Source organism: Colletotrichum destructivum, chromosome 7 (genome assembly GCF_034447905.1).
Source record: "Colletotrichum destructivum chromosome 7, complete sequence".
Taxonomy (NCBI): Eukaryota; Fungi; Ascomycota; class Sordariomycetes; order Glomerellales; family Glomerellaceae; genus Colletotrichum; species Colletotrichum destructivum.
In genome coordinates, this window is record NC_085902.1 from 2617130 (window position 1) to 2641581 (window position 24452).

The following is a 24452-nucleotide window of genomic DNA, read 5'->3' on the forward strand; positions in this document are numbered from 1 at the left end:
CATTCAGGGTTCATCCAAAGAAAGATGCATCTTCCATCATACACGTTGAAGTGGACGGGAGTACACCCTACAGATCATCGGCCAGAATATTTGTATTCATGATTTATCCAGGAAGCCAGCTGGTTATCAAGCTCACTTGGGGCTGTGGTCCACTTTGTCAAAGTACGACCGTCAATGCACATTTGTTTTTCTTGCAGCACGAGAGAGGACACATTGGAGGCGAAAAATGAGACAGGTTGGCAGAAAAGGCTCGACAAAGTCGGCGAATGTGCTTGTTATCCACCTCCCCATTAGCGTGGCTGATGTCCGGCACTGATAACCGACACTGTTCGCCCCAAATCGCCACCAGGTAGCTCGCTGCGGGACACCCTGATCACCTCGACATCAAATGTGACGGAGACGTCATTATTACCCTGGATGACTAGATTGGTTTCGCTACCACTGCTGTTACCAGTGCTTGACTTCTCGGCTGCGTCATCCGGAAAGCTTGCAGTCTCGATATCTCGGGACGACGCAACGCGCGGATACCCTCCTGCTTTCCCAGGCGACTGGTGAAACTGAGACAGTGACGACAAGGGATACGAAAGGACTTTTGAGTCTTGGTCATAATCCAGATGTGCTGACCTGCCCTTTTGGCCAGGCGTACCTTTCGAAGCGCTGCGCAGCGTGGAGTTCCTGGCGGTGTTTGAGGTACTCCTGGAGTTGTTCTTGCTAAACTTGGTAGATTTCCATGTGACGCGTATGCTTGGGATGAACGGGGCGAACCAGGGGCGCAGAGGCGGCAGACTTCCGCAGATGATGGCGCACATTTCCTCGATTATGGACCAAACCACAATGTCCACATTGTCCCCTTTTTTTGTGTCAGTGGCGTCGGATACTTGGGATGCGAGACAGAGTCTACAAGGCTTACAGGTAGTGTCATATGTATTGCTGAATTGCACGAGATACTTCAGTCGTATCATACTCGTGACGGTGGCGCTTTGGATCTTTAGCTGGATGTCCGGACTCCTGGCCGGGGAAAAAATGCGAGAAGACTTACAACGAGGCAATGGAAAACATGATGCCAACACCGGTCCGCTTTCTTCCGGTAACTTGAAGTTTCGCGAGTTCCGGAATGGGCAAAATCATTAGCACAATGTCCTCAACGATCGACAGGACAGCCCCCGCCCATCCCACGGCGTTAACGTTCAAGCATCTACCCGAAAGGACCCTGTCCCAGACTGCGGCGACGGGAATACACTGGAACACGATTAAAAGAGCAAAGATGGCGCCGTGGCCAAACATGAAGGCGACAAAGGCCCAGCATGCCCACTTGAACCACGGCGTGGTGAACACCCGAAGGTAGAGCATCACGATGGCCACCTTGGCGAACACCTGGACGAGGATGTAGAATATCTGGGCCACATAGAACATCTGACAGCGGACGGTGTTAAGATTCGCAACATCATAGTTTTGTGCTTGCACAGGCGGAGATGACCATACCTGCAGCAAGGCTGGTTCGTTTCCAGGATCAACCTGCCAGAAGTGCAGTCCGAATCCCATGAACGCACTCGCGAGTTCGATGCTCGCAAGGCCGGTAAAAAATGTCTAACACATTCGCCGTCAGCATTCACCCCGACACGTATGCATATCCTCGACGACCCCCGAAAGGGGGACTCTCGACGAAGTCAAAAGGGTCACGATCGACCTACCGTGGCGATTATGGTCATCCAATCATCCCACCATAGGTTGTTGGTCATTTGGTACCGGCAAACGCATCGCCCCAGTACAATTGGCAGAGTCAAAGCAAGGCCCACGATAGACGCTGTCTTGATCTCGTTGACGCGGCTCTCCTTCGGATACGTGGCGCACAATGCCGTCTCGAGTTCGACAGCCTCTAAGACAGTATCAGCACGTGTCCCCCTCAGCCGAGATAGGAAAAGTGGTTAAGGGGATCGGGTGCTCACTAAGTTGATCATCGAACTTGCAGGACGTCTGGACGCTCGTCGACATCCTGGACTGTAGGGTGATGTTTGTGCACAAACAATCCGCAAAAAGATTGATGTCTGTCAGCGAACAGTTCGCAGCAGCCAGTTCGGTAGCAACTGTCGGCGCCTGTCGACCAGGTCGCTTGTGTCAGTCGTTTCTCCTACTTTCATGGGACGGCTGATCATGACCAGAAACTTACAGCGCATGTGGGCATCGCCAAGAGAACGGCGGTGACATCCAGTCCCAGCGGAGGACCTGGTTCAATGGCCGTCACCCGTCCGACTGCGACGATGGCCGCCGGAACGAGCGCGTGGAAGAGCCTGGGGAGCATCTCGTCGACGCTCTTGTGCACTCACAAGAAAGAGTGCACGTTCGCTTTGCAATTGGAGTTCTGCTGAGGGGTCAGGGGTTTCCTTATAATATCGTCCAAACTGGGCAGTTCGTCCCGAAACAGTCTGGTCTTCGAATGGTATAAACGCAGTGAAGCGGTCTGTTCCAAGAGTTGAGAGCCTCCCAGTACCTGTCTGTAGACAGATGGCGAAACTCTCGGAGTATATCATTACTTTGGGGGGGGGCCAGATCGTCGACCAATACGGCCGGGTCTCGGATGACGGGTACTAATGCGGTTCCTGCATCTCTCTCAACATTGGCGAGAGCTACCTGGCAGAAATCGGAAGTTTTGACGAGGCCACGCCCACCTTATCTGCATGTAGGATTGGACAGTTCGCCACATGACAAATGAATGGTTTGAGACGAGCCGACCACTCTCTCCTTGGCACCGCTGACCCCGGCTTTAAAAATTGCTTTCCCCAGCCGTTTGATCTGTACACGTGTAAACCAGCCTTTTGGCAGAATAAGAAAGCCACTCTAGAGGTAAGGCTGAGGCGAACAATGTCTATTCCATCTCAAAAGCTGAAAAGTTGAACCCGCAAGGTGTTTCATCCTCCCCCTGATAAAGAATATGGGATATTTCGTCCTCCCCCACACTCGCGGGCATTTCATTCGCCGAAAAGCATCGGCAATCCAACGATGGGATCGCTATCGCGGTCCGGAGTCCCCCGTCGGAACAGGGCTAGCAGCCCGCGTTTCGTGTGCCTACGGGATAATCGGGAGAATCCTTAGCAGTAGTAGTAACTTCCTAGAGTAGCTTGGTAGCGTGGTATTTCGAACCTGTGGTGGCTGTAAGAAACGGGCGCCTTCTCTATTCGGAGGAATTTCCCCGACTGACGTGCTAGCCAAGTGCCTCGGGACTCGGAGGATCTATGTCATTTGGGAAACTGCCAAAAGTTTCAAGCCCGTTGGCGTATGAAGCACCTATCGGGGCCCTGTAAATTGGATGTGACATTGTGTTCAGTGGCTGCAGTCTGTCCAGAACGCGGCTTTGAGGCAACCCCCAAGTGAGCCACCCATCAACAGCCGAACAATGCCGAACGCATCGCAAAGTCTCTGCTTTCGCGATCATACGTTTGTCTCTACCTTTGAGGCTCAATTAATTTCCGGAGTTCCTTTTGTCTTGCCAGGTCCCCAGCTTTAAGCTCGTAAATTCTGCCCTTGCCGGCCGGAAACAAGTCCAACTCCGGGGATAATGCGGCGCCAGGCATGCACAACGCTTTGTCATTGATCAGCCCGCTTGATACCCACACAGGGGAAGCGGGGGGGGGGGGGGGGGGGGGGGCTGTACATACCATTTGTGCAGGGGACGCGACCTAGATATGTCGCAGTCCTACACAAGGTCTTCTTGGTACCATACCTAGTATGAGATGGGTGATTGATACGATGTAGTCTCCCCGTGAGCTATCCTTACAGTGCCTGCATTGTGACATCAGATGATCACAACAGCAGCCATCGGCACTTGTGTGCCTATGCCAAGGAAACCGTACTGTAGCTGCCACTAAGCCATGGCGGCAGCTAATTTGCTCTTACGGGCCATACGATGTATTGCGCTTGATGTCGAGGGGTCTGTCGTAATTACTGACAACACTTGTATCGATCCCCGTCGACAAAACACGAGAAGAGACTGGGAACCGAGGGCGTCTACAGCGACGTCGACAACTAAGGAAACGAGTGTATTAGAGTATCCATTCTAAGAATATTGTGCGCTGACCTCAAAGCCTGAAGCGTGGTTGCAAGTGAATACAGTTATTGGGAGTTGGAAAGTCACCATATGAACTGTGTGTGATGTTCAAGTAAGCTATCTATCCATCTTTGATGCGAACATGTGACTAGGAAACGAACGAGCTGGGAAACATCAAGTGCGTCATCCACACGACAGCCGCTTCCGCCAACAAAGCGAGTGCGATAAACGCAATTGTATTTCGGGTTAGGAACTTAACAATCCAACGATTCCAAGTCAAGCTCTTCCTTTCTCCGACGAATCAACAACGCCGCAGTGGGATCCGGCAGGAACGACATCCCATAAGGTATAGGCTTGAAGCTAGAACCCTCAGGGAGCTTCCATTCGTACTTCAAGAGAAGATGAGCAAGCGCGATCTTGACCTCGTTCGCCGCGAAGAAGCGACCGGGGCACGCGTGCGCACCATGGCCGAATCCGGGATGCTTCGCGCTGGTGCTGACCAGATGGGCGTGCTTCTCCTCGTCGGTGCTGCGCATGTTCAGGAAGCGGTAGCCGTCGTAGGTGAGCGGGTTCTCGTAGAACTCGGCGTCCCACATGTGGGTGTTGGTAGCGATGACCTTTTGGCCTCTGCGCAGGACGAAGCCGTTAGACAACTCGATATCCTTCTTTGCAAGGCGGCGCCAGGTGGCTGTTGTTCAAAAAAGTCAGCAAAATTAGGAAATGCTGTCAGCAGCAGCAACTTACAAAGTAGCACTGGTTTCATCCGCTGCGACTCCTTGATCACGCTGTCCATAAGTTTCAAGCTATAGAGAGCCGTCTTTTTGAGCCCCTCGGCACTCAGGACGCGAATGAGTTCTTCTCGTAGCGGCTGGAACAGCTCTGGATGGCTGGCCAGGTCAAGCATAGTCTGCTGCAGCAAATCACTCGTCGTGTGGATCGCAACCAGCGACAGCGAAATTTGATCAGTGGCTGGATTGTGCTTGGTCTTGGATTCCTGGTCGAACCACTCGATGGAGTCGTCAAAAACGGCCTTGGTTTCCCCGCGTGCCACAGCCGCCATCTTACGGGCGTTCCGCTGCTCGAGGTGCGGCTTCAGTGACTTGTGGCACTCGGCGAGGAGACTGCGGACGCGCCGGCAGGAAGGGAGAAACCAGTGAACGACGGGACGTACCCGTCGTGGCCACTGGTTCAGCTCGTTCATAACGGAGAAAGCGGCAGCGGTGTAGTCTCCCGATACACGGACCCATTCTTCGTCTCGGCAGAGCTCCTCGCCCATAAACACTCTGGAGGAGAGACGGGAGACAATTCGTATGATGTCTTTATGGGGAACTATCTGGTGCCAGTCTTTGTAGAGTTCTGGAGTCAGTCCATCTTCGGTAGCATGTTGAAGGTAGAACCGGAGCTGTAACATACCAGTCGAGTCGGTCAGAACGTGACGGATAACGAGAGTCGCCTCCTCGGACAGAGGCTTCGTAAGTTTGGCTGTCGAAGCACAATTAGCATTGATTGTGGGGATAAGTTTCTCTTTGTCAAGGGCGGGAGACTACTTACTGAGAGCCTTAGTCAAGTACTTGGTGACGACATTCGCGAGTGCAGGGTTGCCATTGAAGGGATCAAACCCAGGGATGTAGCCGTGTGAGTCCTGTGGAGCTTCATTGTTAATTCAAAAAATCGATGTGCTCTATCTTACAATCCTACTCACATCCGTGGCAGGCTCCCGAAAGTCGAGCGCAGGCTCGCTTCGGAGTTCGTGGATGAATTGCGGCGGCAAGACCACGACCTCTCCCCACTCCGAATACATCTTGTACAAGCTACCTGCAAAGGTGGCTTTGCCTTTGAACATTATGTCCCTGCTGTGCTGGACGAACTCGTTCATGCGGCGTCGGTTGGTGAACTCAAAGGCTCTCAAGGGGTTGACTTCCGGGAGCTTTGAGCCACGGTCACCGACGGCATAGACCAAGGCTATGAACAAGAACGCTGTAATGAGGTAAGGAATCGGCTTTTCTGCAGGCGAAGGGATAGTGTAAGGGCTGAAATCCGGGTCGAGGGGCGCATAAGAAGCCATGGCGCAGATGGTGTTGTTAGTGCTCTGTTCGGTGGTTGTACTGCCGGCCAGCAGACTAAATCTTTTTCTGATGTGTATTGATACTGAGCTGACACACGAGTTCATCTGTCTTCTTCCTTCAAACCGGACGAAGGTCCCGTCATATATCCCATCTCTGATCTTCGTTTTCGTCATGACGGACTTCGCCAATCCCGCCCGAGTCGGACTTCACTACGCTGGGTAGCTTTGATCATCATAAACCAACTCCGTCAGGTTACGAGGTTGCGCCGCGCTGGTTGTAGGGCTAAGCTTCGTACAAACCGGACTTTGCCAATCCCGCCCGAGTCCGACTTCCCTACGCTGGGAAGCTTTGATCATCATAAACCAACTCCATCAGGCTACCACGTTCCGCCGCCCTGGTTGTAGGGCTAAGCTTCTTACCAACTCAGCAGGTAGGTTTACGGACCGTGATACAGCCCGCTCACAGGGGAGTGTATCGGGCACACCCGCAATTGAACCTACCAAAGATTGATTCCACTCCGCGCGATGCGCACTTTTCGGTAGGAATTCACATCCGTGAGGCAGGTGTTGAGGCTAGCTTTACGTTGATTGTGGTATGTCGGCACTCGTATTCGTATCTCGGAAACTTGATGCGGTGGCCGCGACCTCCCAGAAGTGGGGCAAACTTGTCGATCTGCCGCTGGCTCATGTTTTACTCACGATTTGCGAGACCGAGGCCCCAGCATCGGCCAATCAGTTTAATGCACGCGTCGTGTATAGTTGCCAAGCCCCCTGCCCCCGTCCATCACTTGCCATTGCTGCTACTCAAGTCCGTTTTTCCCCCTTCGCTCTCGCAACTTCACAGTGTCCGTTGTGCTCAGAAAGCTATGGGTCCTTAATGGCACCATGGCGAATCCTCTTCTATGATGTACGCGGTTTATGTAAATCATGTGGCGGTTGAAGTGAATGCTATGCTTGAGTCAAGCTCAGTTCTCGCGACTCCGGGCATGAGATTGGGGAGAATATTCTCAGGGCCGAGGAGAACGAGGGGAAGAAACGCTAACAACCAATGCGAAGCATCTTGGATAACTCCTGAGGAAAGCAGACATCTAGATGGCGCGGTCAAGTCACAGCGAGAAGGCTACCTGACGATACCGTGCGTCATAATTCAAGGAGGTGCTTCGGTCTGAACGAAGGACGCCGCCGACGGATCGGCCGTTGGATGGCAGGTAAATGATACTGTCCGGTGTTTCGCTGGCAGTATGAGACTCTGAGAACAGGGAAGACTTGCCACCAGGGCTCGGGCACCACGGACTTTGCTATAATATCCCGAGCGTAGTATCAGTCGTCACTCCTGTCTGAGTCAAGAGATGCCAAATAAGCGCAAAGGTACGGCGGGGTTCCATAGGACCCCGGCATATAATGCAACGCGAGCCCTAATTTCTGATGGCTTGCAACCCAATTGATCATCTGATTTCGTTAGGCAATAAGTTGGCGGGACACTGGACGCCTGCTGCGTGTCGAGAGGAGGCTGACTATCGAACTACAGGTAATCATTGATCAGAATATAGCCCAACTACTGTATACTGTTGGCGGATGTTTATCGGATGCTCAAGCAATTTACAATAAGGACGGTGTCGCCCCTTTTCGTGGCATGCGTAGAGATATGCGTAGATTATAGACTACACTCCGTACATAGCGTTGGCCAGCGACCATCTTATAGCCTGACGAGCAAATAAACGGAACACAGGCTAGTCCCGAAACGTTTGCAAGCAGTATTACTTAGGAAGAAGAGTCTCTGTAATACTTTACAGTGAGTAGACCTGCAAAAAGAAACATACAGAAAATACCTAACGTGCATAATAAGCGAGTGAAACAGACAAGCAAGTAAAACACAGAACTGCAACCACAACATTAAACCAAAAAGACAACAACATTAACAACACTAAATTAATTAAAACTACTTAGAGTCCTTATGTTACGGTCGGCTTTCTGTAGTAGTGTCTATTAGCAGAAGCTGAGGCAACAAAGCTGGGGAACAGTGCTGTAAGTTGTACTAAAAGGATTAGGTCTTTAGAGGATACAGTAATTAGTTGTATACTCCACAAGGGGTTGTAACGTTAGTCACTAGTAAAAGGTGCTAAAAGTATCTAAGAGGATAATTATAAAGTTAATTACTAAAGAGCTATAGAAGGTAGTCTATCTATATAGAATAAATGTTTTTATATCCTTAAGTATTATTACTAGATTACTTCTTGCTATTAGTAATCCTTAGTATTAGATTAGTTTAGTAGCTTATTAATCCTTAGTATAGGATTATGTTAGATTACTAGTAATTTAAACTAATTTATTATATAACCTTCTTTAGTTCTTTTGTTTTATTATTTAGCCTGCGCTGTATACCTGCATATATAAGTATCCTTCTACCCTACTGTTTGCACTAGGGGTTATTCTAGGCTGCATTAGTTACTAACTAAATTCAGGTTGTAACATTAGGTCTCCTCTCTAAAAGTCTAAGTCCTATAGACTACTATAAGTAGGTTATCTCTCTTAGGTTAAAGAAGCATTAATTATGCTTCCTTAATAATGCTAATACTATATCTAGTTGCATAGTTAAATAGAAGGTAGATTCTAAAATCTTTTAGAAAATACATAAGCGTTATTCTCTTGCTAAAGTAGTTAAGTGCTATAAAGTTAACATTATACCTTACACTTATTGTTTTAAGTCTAATAAGGTCTATAAAATAGCTAAAAAGTTGTTGCAATGCAGTAAGTATATTTATATTAGTTGCAGCTAGTGCAATAAAAATAATATTGCAAATACCTATAAGTTTTTCTTTCTTAATTTTGTTATCTTTAGCTAACTTCTATAGTAAGTTATTATATATTAGAGTAGCATAAGATTAAGAAAGAGGAATATAAGGTAGAAGAGGAAATAGAGGTTCTTTAGGTGCAGTTATCTACTACCTTAGGTTGTTTATCTTGCTTATAGAAGCAGAAGCAATTTCTAAAGGATTATAGGTCTAAGTTAATTTATTAGGGTCTTTAATCCTTAGATAAGCTAGAGGCTTAGGATTAGGAGGTAGTAGAAGCTAAGGCTAAGGTTAAGCAGGATCTTATCTCCTAGGGTGCTAGTAAGGTGTTTAACTAGAGTTCTTTAGGCGTAGGGTTAGATTTTGTAGAGCTAGGTCCCTTAAGTCCTTCTTGTAGTACTACTAAAGGGCCTGCTAGGAATATTAGAGGTTTTTAACTAGTTCCTATAAGTTGTCTTTATATTTATAGCCTTTCTATTTAATAAAATATTTATTATAACCCTCTTTATTCCTATAGTTAATAATTTATTTAACTTTATACTTTAGTTTGTTAGGTTCTATAATAATGCAGTCTTTAGTATGTAATCTATATAGTGCTAGTTTAAGAAGTGTAATATAAAAGACTAGGTAGATTTTTATTATATTAAGTAGCTTAAGTTTGTAGTTAACTATTAAAACCTTTTAGATAATTTTAAAAGGTCTAAGTTTTTTATAGTCTAACTTATTGCTTAGTTGCTTAGTCTTAATGTTTTACTATATAAAATAGGCGCTATCTCCCTCTTCTAAGGATAGTCCTCTAATCTTTAAAGTATTAGCATATTTCTTTATTCTATTCCTAACAAATTCTAAATCTTAGGAGACGTTTGTCTAGATTTTATATATTTTGTTAATTTTAGCTACAGCCTTTAGGGCTTGTAGTCCTTTGCATAGTTCTTTATATGCTGTAGGTTTAAATCTATAGTTTAGGTAGAATAGGGAGTAGAAAGTGCTTTCTTTAACTGCACTATTGTAGGTAAACTAGGCTATAGGTAATAGTAGTACTTAGTTATCTTAGTTGTAGTTAATATAGCATTATAGATACTATTTTAGTATTTAGTTAATTTATTTAGTCTAACTATTAGTCTATAGGTAGAAAGAGGTTAATAGTTTGTAGTCTGCACTAAGTTATAAAATTAGTAATTTCTAAAACTTTAAAGTAAACAGCTTATCTCTATTTAATACAATTTCATTAGGTAGTCTGTAGTTGCTAATAATATATTTTAAAAATATATACATAAGGTTTTCTGCTATACTTACTTCTAGGTATAAGATAAAGTAGGTATATTTAGTAAGTTAGTTTATAATAACTAAAATGCTATTATAATAAACCTTTGTAAGTAGTTCTCTTAACTTAAGTAGTTTAATAATAAAGTCTAAAGAGATTAAGTGCTATGCTGCTAGAGGTACTAGTAGTAGTTAAATTAGTCTATAAGGTTTGTGTAGGCTGTTTTTGCTTTTCTTGTAGAGGTTGTAATCCTAAATTGCATCTGCTACATCTTATTGTATTACTTACTAGTTGTAGTATTATTGTATTTGTTTTTAGGTTTTAGTAACTCCTTAGTAACTATATGCTTAAGCACTATAAATCTCTCTAATTATCTTATGCATTATCTTATTAGTTATACTAACTATAACTTATCTAGCAATTATAAGTAGTTTCTATGCTAGGATAAGGTCTTTATTCTTATCTATTTTAAGGATAACTTATGTTTCCTCTAGGATAAGGACTTTGTAATCTATCCTTCTGCTAAAAGCGTTAGCTCTGCTGTTATTAGTTCCTTTTCTATAGATAATCTAGAAGTTATATTCTAAAAGGAATTCTAACTATCTAACTTATTGTTTATTTAGGTTCTTAAAGGTTGTAAAATGTATAAGGTTCTTATAATCTGTGTATATAAGAACTTTATGTTTTATACTAAATAGTTGTAGTCTCTATTTATAAAATGCTTTAATAATTGCTATAAGTTCTTTATTATATATTTAGTAATTTAATTCTAGTCTATAAAATGCTTTTAAGAAGAAGGCATAAAGGTGTAGTCTTCCTTCTTTATTACACTATTTAAGTTATCTACCTATAGTAAAGTCTAAGGCGTTAGTCTTAACTTTAAAAGGTTTGCTTAGGTTAGGGATTTAAGTAATAGGTTCTACGCTAACCTATTGCTTAACTTTCTTAAATGCATTATTATATTCCTTTATCTATTTAAATAGAGTGTCCTTCTATATAAGGTTTTAGATGCATTACACGCTTTCTACATAATTTTTAAGGAATTATTAATAGAAATTAATAAATCCTAAGAACAATTAGATGTCCTTAATGTTTTATAGTATAAGCTAGTCCCTAACTGCTTATACTTTTTTTACTTCTATCTTAATTTATCTTAAGGTAATAGTATATTTTAGGAAATTAACTTTCTTGCTGTAGAATTTGCATTTCTCTACTTCTACTAGTAGCTTAGCGTCTTAAAGCTTCTAAAGGACTTTATATATATATTCCTTATATAGCTTAAAGGTAGGTAAGAAGATAAGGATGTTGTTAAGGTAGATAATAACAAATATATTAATAAATTTACTAAGGATGTAGTTAATTATAGTTTAAAAGGTAGTAAGTATATTAGTAAGTCTAAAGGGTATAATAAGGTACTTAAAAAGTCTTTTGTGTATTTAAAATGCTATCTTCTACTCTTTACCTACCTTTATTCTAATTAAGTTGTAAGCTCCTTTAAGGTTTAGGGCTATAAACTATATTGCTCTATATAGTAAATCTTAGAGTTTTAAGATAAGTAGTAGCAGGTAGTAATTCTTCTTTATAATGCTATTAAGCTATTAATAGTTAACGTATAGTTGTAGCTTACTATTCTTTTTTAGTATAAATAGGATAAGATATCCTACTAATAACTTAGAGGGTTTAATATATCCCTTCTTAAAGTTCTTATTAAGGTACTTATTAAGTGCCTCTTATTCTATTTTATTAAGTCTATATATTAAATAGAACTTTAGGTAGAAGCCTTTAATAAGAGGGATCTTATAATTATAAGGTCTATGTTTTAGTAAGCCTGTTTCTAATCCTAGGGCAAACAGCTTTTTGTATTTCTAGTACTCCTCTAGAATAGCTAGAAGTAGATTTAATCCCTAATCTAATGTTGCTAGGGCTACTGTCTTAGGAGGCTGTATCTTCTAAAGATAGGCTGCATATAGGGTTTGTTTCTTCTTTTGTAGTGTATTATTAAGAGGTACTCTAAAGGATTTGTTTAAAGCCTAATTTCTGTAGTGCTGCTTAGTAACTAAATCTAACTATTAAAGTTAGCTAGTTCTTTAATCTATTTGTAGGTTGTATTTCTATAACTATGTAGTACTTAGGATAATGTTAATATCTCCTATTTCTATAATATTAAATTAGAGTTCTTTTTTCTAGTTATAAACTTATAAAGGGAGGTATACTATCTCTAAAACAATAGGTCTGCTACTATACTTAACTTATTCTCCTTTAACTATTTATAATGCGTATAAATGTTCTTTCTTTTACTATAGTATTCTTTATTTATTTACTAATTTAGGTAAGATAAAGTTTCTTTAGGTGCTGCTATTAATAATTGCATGCATCTATTATCTTTAGATCTTAATGTTTAAGTTAAAATGTGCTGCATTATAGGTTGCATATAGGGTCTTGTAGTTTATTGCTGTATATTACCTTTTTGTTGTAGGCGTCTTTAGTTTTTTAACTATTAAGCCCCTTTTTTTTATACCTTCTACTAGGCTTTTGCTTTAGCTTTAGAGTAAATAAGGTATTTATTGTGTTTGCATTTGTAACGGGCTGGGCCCGTATGAGGCCTTGCTGGATATCGCGGCCACGGGCGACCCCGGGTCAGGCCCACCACGGAATCCACGATGCCGACAATCCGATGGCCAGTGCGGCATGGGCCGCATGGCCCTGATCAGGCCGCTGCGAGGCGGAGATTTGTTGTTCTTCCCTTCTAATCCTCATCTGAGGATACTCGTAGTAGTCGCCATAGCCTGTTGCAAATACACACGCCTTGGACCGTTACATTATCCTCAGATCCCAAACACCAGGATCCTCTATACTAGACGGTCGGTTCGTCTAGTGAGGACGGCCAGAGTCTGCGCGATTAAGGACGTCGGAGCCTTTCTCTAGAAGTAGCGGTCTGGCGGAGGCTGGAGGACAGAGCCTCGTAGCTTAGTTGAAAAAGGGACCGTCAACCAAAATAGCTACAGAACCCGTGGACCCGATCAGAGTAGGACTGATCAGGAGTACCCCGTCCAGTCTCAACAGAACCACGTTGTGGTTGCGGGACAAAGGATAGACCGGAAGAGCCCCAGAGAACACAGTGTGTTGCGGGAGCTATCGACATGGAGGGCAATATGAATGCCGAACCATCTGAGAATCCACAGCAGCTGGTGCAGCTGATCAGTCAGCTGGCTGCCCAGCTACAGGAGATGCGAACCACCCAAGCGGCCGAACGAGAGGCCCACGGAGAGCAGATTCGACTGCTGCAGCAAGCCCTAGCCGCACCTAGGCACCCGACAACGACCCCAAACGAGACCCCTACAACGACTGCAACCTCCACCCCCCCTGATCAGGCTCAACCGATAACCGCGCTCCGAAGAAAACACCAGATACCCGACCCTCCGAAGTTCGATGGTACCCGTAAAAACTTCCGACGTTGGTTCTTGGAGATGAAAGGAAAGATCCGCCTAGATAGGAGAGCCTTTGACTGTGACGCTGATATATTTGGATATATATACGCCAGGCTGGATGGTACAGCTCAAGCAATGGCGTCAGCGTACTACGCTCAGGGTGGAGCAAACGGAGAAGAGTCGCCCGACCAGTTCATGAGCTACCTGGAAAGTTGCTATGGAGACCCAAACGCCAAGGCCAGGGCACTCAGCCGACTACGAACGCTCCGCCAGAAAGAGTACGAGAGCTTTGCTGTTTTCCTCCCTAAGTTCGAGAAGGAACTGGCCGAGAGCGGAGGAGGCGAATGGGTTGACGTTGTAAGAATCAACTACCTTGAAGGAGCCTTGAATGCGACCCTACGCAGCCACCTGATCAGCGTGGCTGATATCCCGGAATCTTACCCCGAGTACACCAGGCTCTTAATGAAGATCGGATCTCGCCTAGACAACCAGTCCTCTCAGGAACGCCAAGAGAGGCAGCGACGAAGGCTGTCTACCCCTGGTCAGGCAAAGCCTAAGTCCCCTACAAGACCACCTCACGACAAGATGGACTGGGAGCCTACCAAGGTCAGTAAGACCAAGGCCCCTGACCAGGGAGGGAAGAAGAGGGACGTAAGGACCAAAGACTTCCTGTGCTATAGGTGCAGGAGGCCAGGGCACCTCGCTCGGCACTGTGAGGACGTAGAAGAGAAACCTCCGAAGGCAAAGACTAAGAAGTCGAAAGTCAAGAAGTCCAAGACTAAGCTTGTTGCCGAGAGTAGCTCGGAGGAATCGAGCGAGACGGAGTCTGACCAGACCTCAGAAGACTCGGGAAAAGAGTAACTCCTGGCGAAAAGCGCCGCCAGGAGGTAGAAGCAAGAAAGGAGTGGCGGAGTGTTAGGAAGAACATGGATAGTGAGCCCTTTTATGTTAACATCGGAATCAATAACACCCATTACACCTACGCCTTGGTGGATAACGGGTGCCTCACTTACGCCACAATCAGCGACACCTACGCTACGAAACTCCGCTTGCCGCGTATCAGCATACCACCGAGAGCCCTCGAACAGGTCAACGTCACAGTGCCTGGGGCTATAGACACCGTCACGTACGCCAGCATCGACATCGACGGGTACAAGAGACGACGATTGTTCTTTTACGTCATCCCTGATCAGGAGGACGACGTGATCCTTGGACAATCCTGGATGAAAGACGATGATGTGGTCGTCCGCCCAGCAACCAACTCCCTGCATATTGGAGTAGCAAACCACACGGTACAAGGAAGGAAACCCGGGCAGGAGGATCACCGGTTTCCTCTACAGAAGCAGGCGGCATCAGTGTTCATGGCCCTGATCAGGCGCGAGAGACGGGAAAACCCGGCGGAAGGTACCGGTATGAGAATTTTTGCCGCAAGTATCGCGGATATCGAGAAAGCCTTGGCCCCTAAGAAGAAGACGGACCCAAGAGACAAGCTCCCTAAACACTATCACCAGTTCCTTCCGGTCTTTGACCGTAATCAGGCCGAGAAGCTTCCGCCGCACAGGAAGGGGATAGACCACGAGATCCCCCTGGAAAAAGACAACAACGGCCGAGAGCATCAAGCCCCCTGGGGACCACTATACGGTATGTCCAGGGAGGAACTGATAGTGCTGCGGAAGACCCTTACCGACCTGCTGGACAAAGGGTTCATTAGAGCTAGCAGCTCCTCGGCCTCCGCCCCCGTACTTTTCGTGAAGAAGCCTGGCGGAGGCCTGAGATTCTGTGTTGACTACCGAGGTCTGAACGCAATCACGAAGAAGGATCGATACCCTCTCCCCCTGATCAGCGAGACGCTGAGGGCGGTATCACAAGCCAAGTGGTTAACAAAGCTAGACGTTATTGCAGCCTTCCATAAGATCAGGATAAAGGCAGGGGAGGAATGGAAGACTGCATTCCGCACCCGGTACGGCCTGTACGAATGGATGGTCACACCCTTCGGGTTAACTGGGGCCCCGGCGACCTTTCAGCGATACATCAATCACACGTTGAGGGACTACCTTGATGAGTTCTGTTCTGCCTATATCGACGACATTCTGATCTACTCGAGCGGATCGCTCGCAGATCACCGAAGCAAGGTTAAGAAGGTCCTGATCAGATTGCAGGAGGCAGGGTTACAGATCGATATCGACAAATGCGACTTCGAGGCAAAAAGCGTGAAATACCTCGGATTCATTGTCGAGGTAGGAAGGGGTCTAAGAGTCGACCCTGAGAAAGTCAAGGCTATACAGCTATGGGAAACGCCCCGATCAGTAAGGGGAGTCCGATCCTTTGTGGGGTTTGCCAACTATTACCGACAGTTCATACCCCAATTCTCAGCCGTCGCCCGACCCCTCACTGCCCTGACGAAGAAGGACACCCCGTTCGTATGGTCTGAAGAGTGCCAGGACGCCTTTGAGGACCTAAAGGCCCGTCTGATCAGTGCGCCGGTACTAGCGCACTGGGATCCAGAACGAAAAACCGTACTAGAGACGGATTCCTCCGGATATGTGATCGGAGGTACACTCTCTCAGTACGATGAAGAGGGTCTACTACGTCCAGTAGCGTTCTTCTCGAAGAAGAATCTCCCCGCGGAATGCAACTACCCTATTCACGACAAGGAGTTGCTTGCCATAATACGGTGCTTAGAGCACTGGGACGCAGAGCTCAGAAGCGTCCGAGAATTCACCATCGTCACAGACCACCTCAACCTTAAGTACTTTACTACAAAGCGACAACTGACCGAACGTCAAGTTAGATGGGCAGAGACACTGTCTAAGTACAACTTCACTATCCAGTATAGGCCCGGGAAGCTAGCCGTTACCCCTGACGCACTGTCGAGAAGGGAGCAGGATATGCCCCTAGGGGAAGAGGACGACAGGTTGAAAGGACGAGAGTTACAGCTGTTGAAAGAAGGACGGAAGAGCCTTCGCGTAAACCGCGCCGCAGTACTGAGCCTGGGGCCGAGGTGCCCTGATCAGACCAAGACGACCATCAGGGCCGGTTTTGTATCAAGCGGGGACGCTGATGGAGGAAGCGACGAGTCTCCTAAATGGACTGAGCCACCAGTGAACCCCTTCGAAGACGACCCTTTGAAGAGCCTGTGGGACGTTGGGTTAGAGAACAACAACCGGTACTACTTGATCAGGGACGCTGTACAGCAAGGAGCCAAACAGCTGCCCTCTACGTGGGGAATCCCTATCATGCTGTCGGAGTGCACAGTCGACGGAAAACGCCGGCTTTGCTGGAGGGACAGGATATGGGTCCCGCATTACGAGCCTTTGCGAACGCGGCTGATTCAGAGCATTCACGACTCCGTGTTATCAGGGCACCCGGGCAGAGATGTGCTTAAGTCCCTGATCAGTCGGACGTTCCACTGGCCAGGGCTGTCTCAGGACGTCCGGCAATTCACCCGCAACTGCGACGTTTGTGGACGAGGCAACGTCTGGAGAGAGAAGCGCAGAGGGCTTCTTAAACCGTTACCGATACCCGAGCGATTTTGGGCAGAGATATCGCTCGACTTTATTACCGACTTACCTACAACGAGGAAGAAGAACAAGAACCTCTTGGTTATTACGGACAGGCTGTCTAAGAACGTTATACTGGAGCCTATGTGGGAAATTTCGTCCGAAGCAACAGCGAACACTCTTGCTACTGCCTTGATCAGACACCACGGAACCCCCAGAGCAATAGTGACTGATCGAGGGACACAATTTGTCAGTCAGACGTGGAGGCGCCTGTGTCAGCTCCTCAGAATCAAACAGAGACTCTCTACAGCCTACCATCCGGAGACTGACGGAGCCACGGAGAGAGCTAACCAAGTAGTAGAGACCTACTTGCGGGCCTTCTGCTCGTATGCTCAGGATGATTGGGACGAATTGTCCCTAGTGGCAATGATGGCTATTAACAACCGACCGGCGACATCTACAGGGATGAGTCCGTTCTTTGCCACCCACGGATACGACATCGACCTGATCAGGGTGGACGAGCCATTGAGAACGGACGACAGCACCCCTATCGCGAAAGCTGAAGGATTTGTGCAGAGATTGAAGGACGCTACGGAATGGGCCCAAGCCGCCATGGCCACGGCTCAAGAGCGACAAGAACTGTACGCCAACGCGAGGCGACAGCCGTCCGATCAGTTCAAACCGGGCGACAAAGTCTGGCTCAGGTTAACGAATGTGAAATCAGACAGGCCCTCAAAGAAACTGGACTGGGTGAACGCCAAGTATACGGTTCAGGAGACAGTCGGAACACACGCGTGCAGGTTAGACACGCCGCCTGGGATACATAACGTCTTCCACGTGTCCCTCCTGCGGCATGCCGGAAACGACCCTTTTCCATCGCAGGAACAGGACGATATACAACCCGCCGCCCTTGTGTCTGGACCTGATCAGGAGTACGAGGTCCAGGAGATACTGGATAAGAAGAAGCACGGTAGGGGTTGGAAGGTCCTCGTGAAATGGACGGGTTGGGCGAAGCCGACGTGGGAACCACTCAGCCAGTTTCAGGACACAATAGCACTAGCTGAGTACGAAGAGAAACACGGCCCCCTTCGGAAGGGGAGGAGGGGGGTATTGTAACGGGCTGGGCCCGTATGAGGCCTTGCTGGATATCGCGGCCACGGGCGACCCCGGGTCAGGCCCACCACGGAATCCACGATGCCGACAATCCGATGGCCAGTGCGGCATGGGCCGCATGGCCCTGATCAGGCCGCTGCGAGGCGGAGATTTGTTGTTCTTCCCTTCTAATCCTCATCTGAGGATACTCGTAGTAGTCGCCATAGCCTGTTGCAAATACACACGCCTTGGACCGTTACAGCATTCTTGCTATCCCTTATTGTTATTATAGCATAATATAGGGTATTTAGGGTCTAAGGTAAAGGTTGTAATGTTTCCTTTCTTATAGTATTGCATTATTTAGAATAGGAGTTGTCTGCATAGGTAGACATCCTAAATAGGTTCTTCTGTATATTATTAAGGGTAGAAGTAGAACTTCTTCTTACCCTTTCTATATATCTTATAGTTATTATCTAGATATTCTGCTTAAAAGAGGTCTTTATAGTCCTTATAGTTAGGGTTTAGTAGTAGGTAGTCTTTTAGTATAAGTAGTGTAGGTAGATAGTTCTTTTTGTATACTATCCTATAGAACTAAACTAATTAGTTATTCTTCTTAAGGTAGATAATCTAGTATTCTAGTTGTTTTTAGGGTTTTAGGCTCTCTTCTTTAGAGCTAAATGTAATATAGGTTTTATAGTACTAACTAAGCATAATCCTATAGTTAGGTATATCTTCTAAATTATAGTTTAAGCTGTTTAACCCTTATAGGTAGTTGCTTGCAGCATGTTTATATGCTTTTCTTTATTAGGGGGTCTATGTTTGTAGGTCTTAAGGGTTATCTGCTGCAACTTAGTTAAGCGTAGTAATCTTAATCCCTCCTCCTAGTGTTACTAGTCCTTAGAGTGTAGGTCTCTTAACTTCTTTAAGTTATCCTATCTAAAGCATTTTGTTAAGTTGCTTGTTGATTTTGTATGTAAGCTTCTAACTAAAGCCCTTATGCATTATTGTAAGGGTCTTTAGTTGTTCTTAGGTTTTCTTTTTCTTAGGGGTATTATCCTTCTTAAGTCCTTTCCTTGCGTTAGAGATCTTTTAGTAAATAGTAATCCTATAAGCTTATTATAAAACGTTAATACATTATTATTAGTGTTCTTTAGGGGTTTTATATATCCCTATCTTTTTGTAGCCTAACTAGGTTATAGCTAGAGTCTAAGGGGTCTTAAGGTACTATCCTAATTGTTTTTTACTATCTTAGTAAGTAAAGTAGTTATTATTATAGCATGCAGTTTATAAAAGTAAGATGTAGGGAATATCTTTATTAGTAATATTAATTTATTAGCCTTTCTTAGGTATTAGTTAGAACTGCTGTTTCTTAGGTTGTTAGTATTCTCTAGCTATATATCCTAGCCTATTGCAATTATAGCACTTAAAGTCTTATGCCTTATTATCTTTCTAAGCTATACTAAGGTCTATAGGCCTGCTGTAGTATCTATAGGTAGTGCTGTTGCAATTCTAGTTGTTCTACTAGTAGTTTCCTCTAGGGTGCTTAGCTTATCTATTGCGCTAAAAGTAGTTCTACTAGAATTATTATTAAGGTTGCTATTAGTACTTTTTAGCTAAGTTAGCTAGTGCTTACCTTTTGCCTCTTTTTTTATATTATTTGTAGAAGTAGTTATTAATCTTAATAGTAAGTTTAATATACTATAGGAAGTTTTTTAAGTAATTAAGCTTAATAATCTTATTTTTAACTTTATCCTTTAAGTTGCTATAAAATATAAAGGTCTTAGTGTCTTTAGTAAGCTTAAGCTAAGTATAAAGTCTTTTAAATTCTGCAGTATAGGTAGTAGCAGACTTAGTTTAGTATAAGTAAGCTAAGTCTCTTTCTGCTTGTTGTAATTTATTAGGATCCTAGAATAAGGATTTTAAGGCATCTTTAAATCCTTAGAAATTAGCAAATATGTTCCTAACTTTACTAGAATAATAGTTAGAAGTCTTATTATTAAGGTATTCTTTAAGAAAGGGTTTAAACTATTAAAAGGCTTATCCTTATAAGAAGGTTGCAATATAAATAACTCTTTTAGTTTTACTATAAAAGTTTCCTTAATAGAAATTCTAATAGTTCTTAACTTAAATAAGGAATCCCTTAAGTGTTTTTAAAGTTCTATTATAGGTAATAGGTAAGTTAAGCTTAAGTTTCTCTTATCTATCTACAGGGGTTTAAATAATGTTGCTTATAGCTTAAAGAGTTTAAACCTTTTACTAAAGGGATGTAGCTTAGTCTACTTTATTCTTTAGAATCTTAGTTTATTCTATAAGTTTGTTAATAAGTTTCTAAGTAGTAGCTAAGTTGTTGTTATTTTATCCTAGCTTAGCGCAAATCTAGTTGTAGACTTTACTAGTAAGAGAGACTTCTCTATTAGTATTAGGCTAGAGTTTAGGTAGATAGAAATCCTCTATAGTCTAGTTTTTAGCTAACTCCTAGGTAAGGTTCCTAGCTTGTTGCTAGCCTTAGGAGCTAGAGCTAAAAGTAGAAGTATAATAAGTAGCTATTTTGTTAATACTATTTATTAGCTTTATAAGGTTAACTTACTAAATAGAAGTAATTAAAGTATTATAGTTAGCTTTCTGTAGTAGTATCTATTAGCAGAAGCTAAAGAAATAAAGCTAGAGAATAGTGCTATAAGTTATACTAAAAGGATTAGGTCTTTAGAGGATATAGTAATTAGTTATATACTTAATAAGGGGTTATAACATTAGTTACTAGTAAAGGGTGCTAAAAGTATCTAAGGGGATAATTATAAAGTTAATTGCTAAAAAGCTATAAAAGGTAGTCTATCTATATAGAATAAATATCCTTATATCCTTAAGTGTTATTACTAGATTACTTCTTGCTATTAGTAATCTTTAGTATTAAATTAGTTTAGTAGCTTACTAATCCTTAGTGTAGGATTATATTAGATTACTAGTAATCTAAACTAATCTATTATATAACCTTCCTTAGTTCTTCTGTTCTATTATTCAGCCTGCGCTGTGCGCCTGCATACATAAGTATCCTTCTGCCCTGCTGTTTGCGCCAGGGGTTGTTCCAGGCTGCATCAGTCACCAACCGAATTCAGGTTGTAACACCTTATCCCTAGACATTTCTTTATTAAACTAATACGTTTGCGCATTGTGTCCTGTGTTTCTGTAGATGCTACACTGCTGTTACCCTAATTTAGTCCTTAGTTTGCAACTACTACTCTAACGTAATTCCTTCTAAACCTATGCTATTGCATCCCTCTAAGACTAAATGTTACCTACCTTAGCTACAGTAAGACTTCCTCCTTGCTAGAGACGTGTTTTCTTAGCTCTTTAACGTCAGCTAAGTAGGTTGTTTTCCTCCTAAAGGGCCTTAATCTCTACCTTTAGAAAAGCATTCTTATGCATTATTCCTAAAGTTCCTTTAAAAATCTAGTCTATAGAGGTATAAATAGGTGTTAGCAAGCTATTCTAATGCTAGGAGATTTAATCCTTAATAAGAGTTAACTAAGAAGTTGCTTTAGTTAGGTTGTTTAGTGTCTTAGAAACCTAAGGTAGTAGTATTGTAGGCTGCAATCCTAGGGGCGTTAGAGTGTGTAACTTAATGTCTAGCTTTAATAACACACTTTCTGCGCTTAGAGGGATAAGCTTAGACCCTCTAAATCCTCCCTAGATGTTTTTTTCTATAAGGGCTTGTGTAAACGCCTTGTAAAATGCTAAGAAGAAGTCCTCCTTTATAATGTAGGTATTGCCTTATTACATCTTATCCTTAATTTCTTAACTATACGCCTTCTTAAGAGGCTTAAAACACCTAACATCTAAGGGCTAAAGTAGATGCAACAAATAAGGTAGTATATAAAGGGTAATAATCTTACTTTCCTTGCAATATAGCTTAAAATCTATTAAGTAATAACTTTTATACCTATTAATAGTAAGGAGGTAATATTAGCCTCTTAAACGCAGTTTTATATAGCAATTAAAGTGCTATACCTAATCTAGGCCTCTTTTGTTTGTTATCTATCTGTTTTTAAATATTGCAATAACCTAGTTGTATAAGAGACCTAATTCTATATACTATATAGAAAGGTAATTGTTACGGTCGGCTTTCTGTGGTAGTGTCTATTAGCAGAAGCTGAGGCAACGAAGCTGGGGAACAGTGCTGTAAGTTGTGCTGAAAGGATCAGGTCTTCAGAGGATACGGTGATTAGTTGTATACTCCACAAGGGGTTGTAACGTTAGTCACTAGTGAAGGGTGCTAAGAGTATCTAAGGGGATAATTATAAAGTTGATTGCTAAAGAGCTATAGAAGGTAATCTATCTATGTAGAATAAATGTCCTTATATCCTATTCTTCTTATTAGTGTTCCTAAGGTCCTGTTGGTATCTTGGCAGAGTGAGCAAGTATAGTAGGCCTAAGGTGAGCTGCTTACTTGGTAATTACTTAAGGTGATTACCTTATCTTTTGATTACTTCCTTATTATTATGTGACCTTCTATTGTTCTTCTGTTCTGGTCTGTAAGCGCTGTTAGCATGCATATAAAGTGTGCTGTCCCCTGTTTCCTTGCAAGGGGTTGTTCTAGGTAGTTATGTTAACTAACGCTTTTCAGGTTGTAACATCAGGTCTCTCCTCCAAAGGTCTAGTCCTTTAGACCTATATAGGTAAGTAGGTTCCTGTTGTAGGGCGTGTTTGGTTGTTCTCCCTTTCTTTATTCTTTTCCTATTATGTTAGCAACTAACGTAGTAAGCCTAGAAAGTCTTCCTAAGAAGGTAAAGTTAACAAAGCGTTGTCTTGCTGATTCTCTAAGGATTTGTGGTTAAGGTATTGAAATCGACATGCTGTGCAGTAATTGTTGTTCTAAGGGGATTTGCTGCAAAATGCTTGCAGGTTACTTGAAATGCTACAAGTGTACTTGTTAAGGTTGTCCTTACAATAGAGATAACAATGCAATCTGCAAATATAAGTTTCTATTAGTGTCTTCTAAGTGTGTTGTTTTCTGATGGTAGTAGTGGATTGTCTGTTAAATAAGGCGGATTGTTTGGACAAGGCTGAGGAGCAAGAGGAAGCGTTGCTTTGTTAAAAAGCTAAGATACTGCAAAAACAGGCAGAGGTTTTTTGTTAGGCTTAGGCTAAGATGGATGAATCTCTAGCAAGGCTGGATTGTCTGCGTAAGGAGAAGCGTATAGTGTTTAAGAAGGGGCGTAAGGTGGCAAAAGAATGGCCTGCAGACCCTATTACAGATCCTGTTGTTAAGGCTACTTATGTGGTTTAATTAAATGGTGGTTAGGGTGCTGTAGACTTGTTGTTTCTTCCTTTTGGGGATGCTAGCGATTTGTCCTGGATGTCTGGGGGCGTTGACGGCCTGTTCTCTGACTTTCCTGAACTGGTCTCTGCTGTGCCTGAGCGTTGTGGAAGTCCTGGAGCAGCTGCTGGGAGTACTAGAGGTTCTTGACTAGTTCCTATGAGTTGTCTTTGTGTCTGTAGCCTTTCTATTTAATAAGATATTCATTATAACTATCTTCATTCCTGTAGTTAATGATTTGTTTGACTTTGTACTTTAGTTCGTTGGGTTCTACAATGATGCAGTCTTTAGTGTGTGATCTGCGTGGTGCTAGTTTAAGAAGTGCAATGTGAAAGACTAGGTGGATTTTTATTGTATTAGGTAGCTTAAGTTTGTAGTTAACTGTTAAAACCTTTTAGATAATTTTAAAAGGTTTAAGTTTTTTATAGTCTAACTTGTTGCTAGGTTGCTTGGTTTTAATATTTTGTTGTATAAGGTAGGCGCTATCTCCCTCTTCTAAGGATGGTCCTTTAATCCTTGAAGTGTTGGCGTATTTTTTTATTTGTTTTCTAATAAATTTTAAATCTTAGGAGACATTTGTCTAGATTTTGCGTATTTTGTTGATTTTAGCTACAGCCTTTAGGGCTTGTGGTCCTTTGCGTGGTTCTTTATGTGCTGTAGGTTTAAATCTGTAGTTTAGGTAGAATAGGGAGTAGAGAGTGCTTTCTCTAACTGCGCTGTTGTAGGCAAACTGGGCTGTAGGTAATAGTAGTACCTAGTTGTCTTAGTTGTAGTTAATATAGCATTGTAGATACTGTTCTAGTATCTAGTTGATTTGTTTGGTCTAACTATTAGTCTGTAGGTAGAAAGAGGTTAACAGTTTGTAGTCTGCACTAAGTTGCAAAATCAGTAATTTCTAAAACTTCAAAGTAAACAGTTTGTCTCTATCTAACACAATTTTGTTAGGTAGTCTGTA

At 43.6% G+C, this 24452-nt stretch overlaps 2 protein-coding genes across 2 annotated transcripts; both read right to left on the reverse strand.

Moving 5' to 3' along the window:
* Nucleotide 1: 1 nt before the first annotated feature.
* CDEST_11340 (Putative extracellular membrane protein, CFEM) lies at nucleotides 2–2299 on the reverse strand (the record flags this gene model as incomplete). The annotated part of the gene is made up of 5 exons (XM_062927496.1): nucleotides 2–978; nucleotides 1040–1587; nucleotides 1692–1876; nucleotides 1947–2094; nucleotides 2168–2299. The coding sequence occupies 5 exons, from the start codon at nucleotides 2297–2299 to the stop codon at nucleotides 291–293; spliced, it is 1701 nt and encodes a 566-aa protein (XP_062783547.1). The 3' UTR covers nucleotides 2–290.
* Nucleotides 2300–4296: 1997 nt separating this feature from the next.
* On the reverse strand, nucleotides 4297–6107 carry CDEST_11341 (Putative cytochrome P450; the record flags this gene model as incomplete). The annotated part of the gene is made up of 5 exons (XM_062927497.1): nucleotides 4297–4730; nucleotides 4787–5386; nucleotides 5456–5524; nucleotides 5594–5684; nucleotides 5745–6107. The coding sequence occupies 5 exons, from the start codon at nucleotides 6105–6107 to the stop codon at nucleotides 4297–4299; spliced, it is 1557 nt and encodes a 518-aa protein (XP_062783548.1).
* Between the last annotated feature and the right edge of the window lie 18345 nt (nucleotides 6108–24452).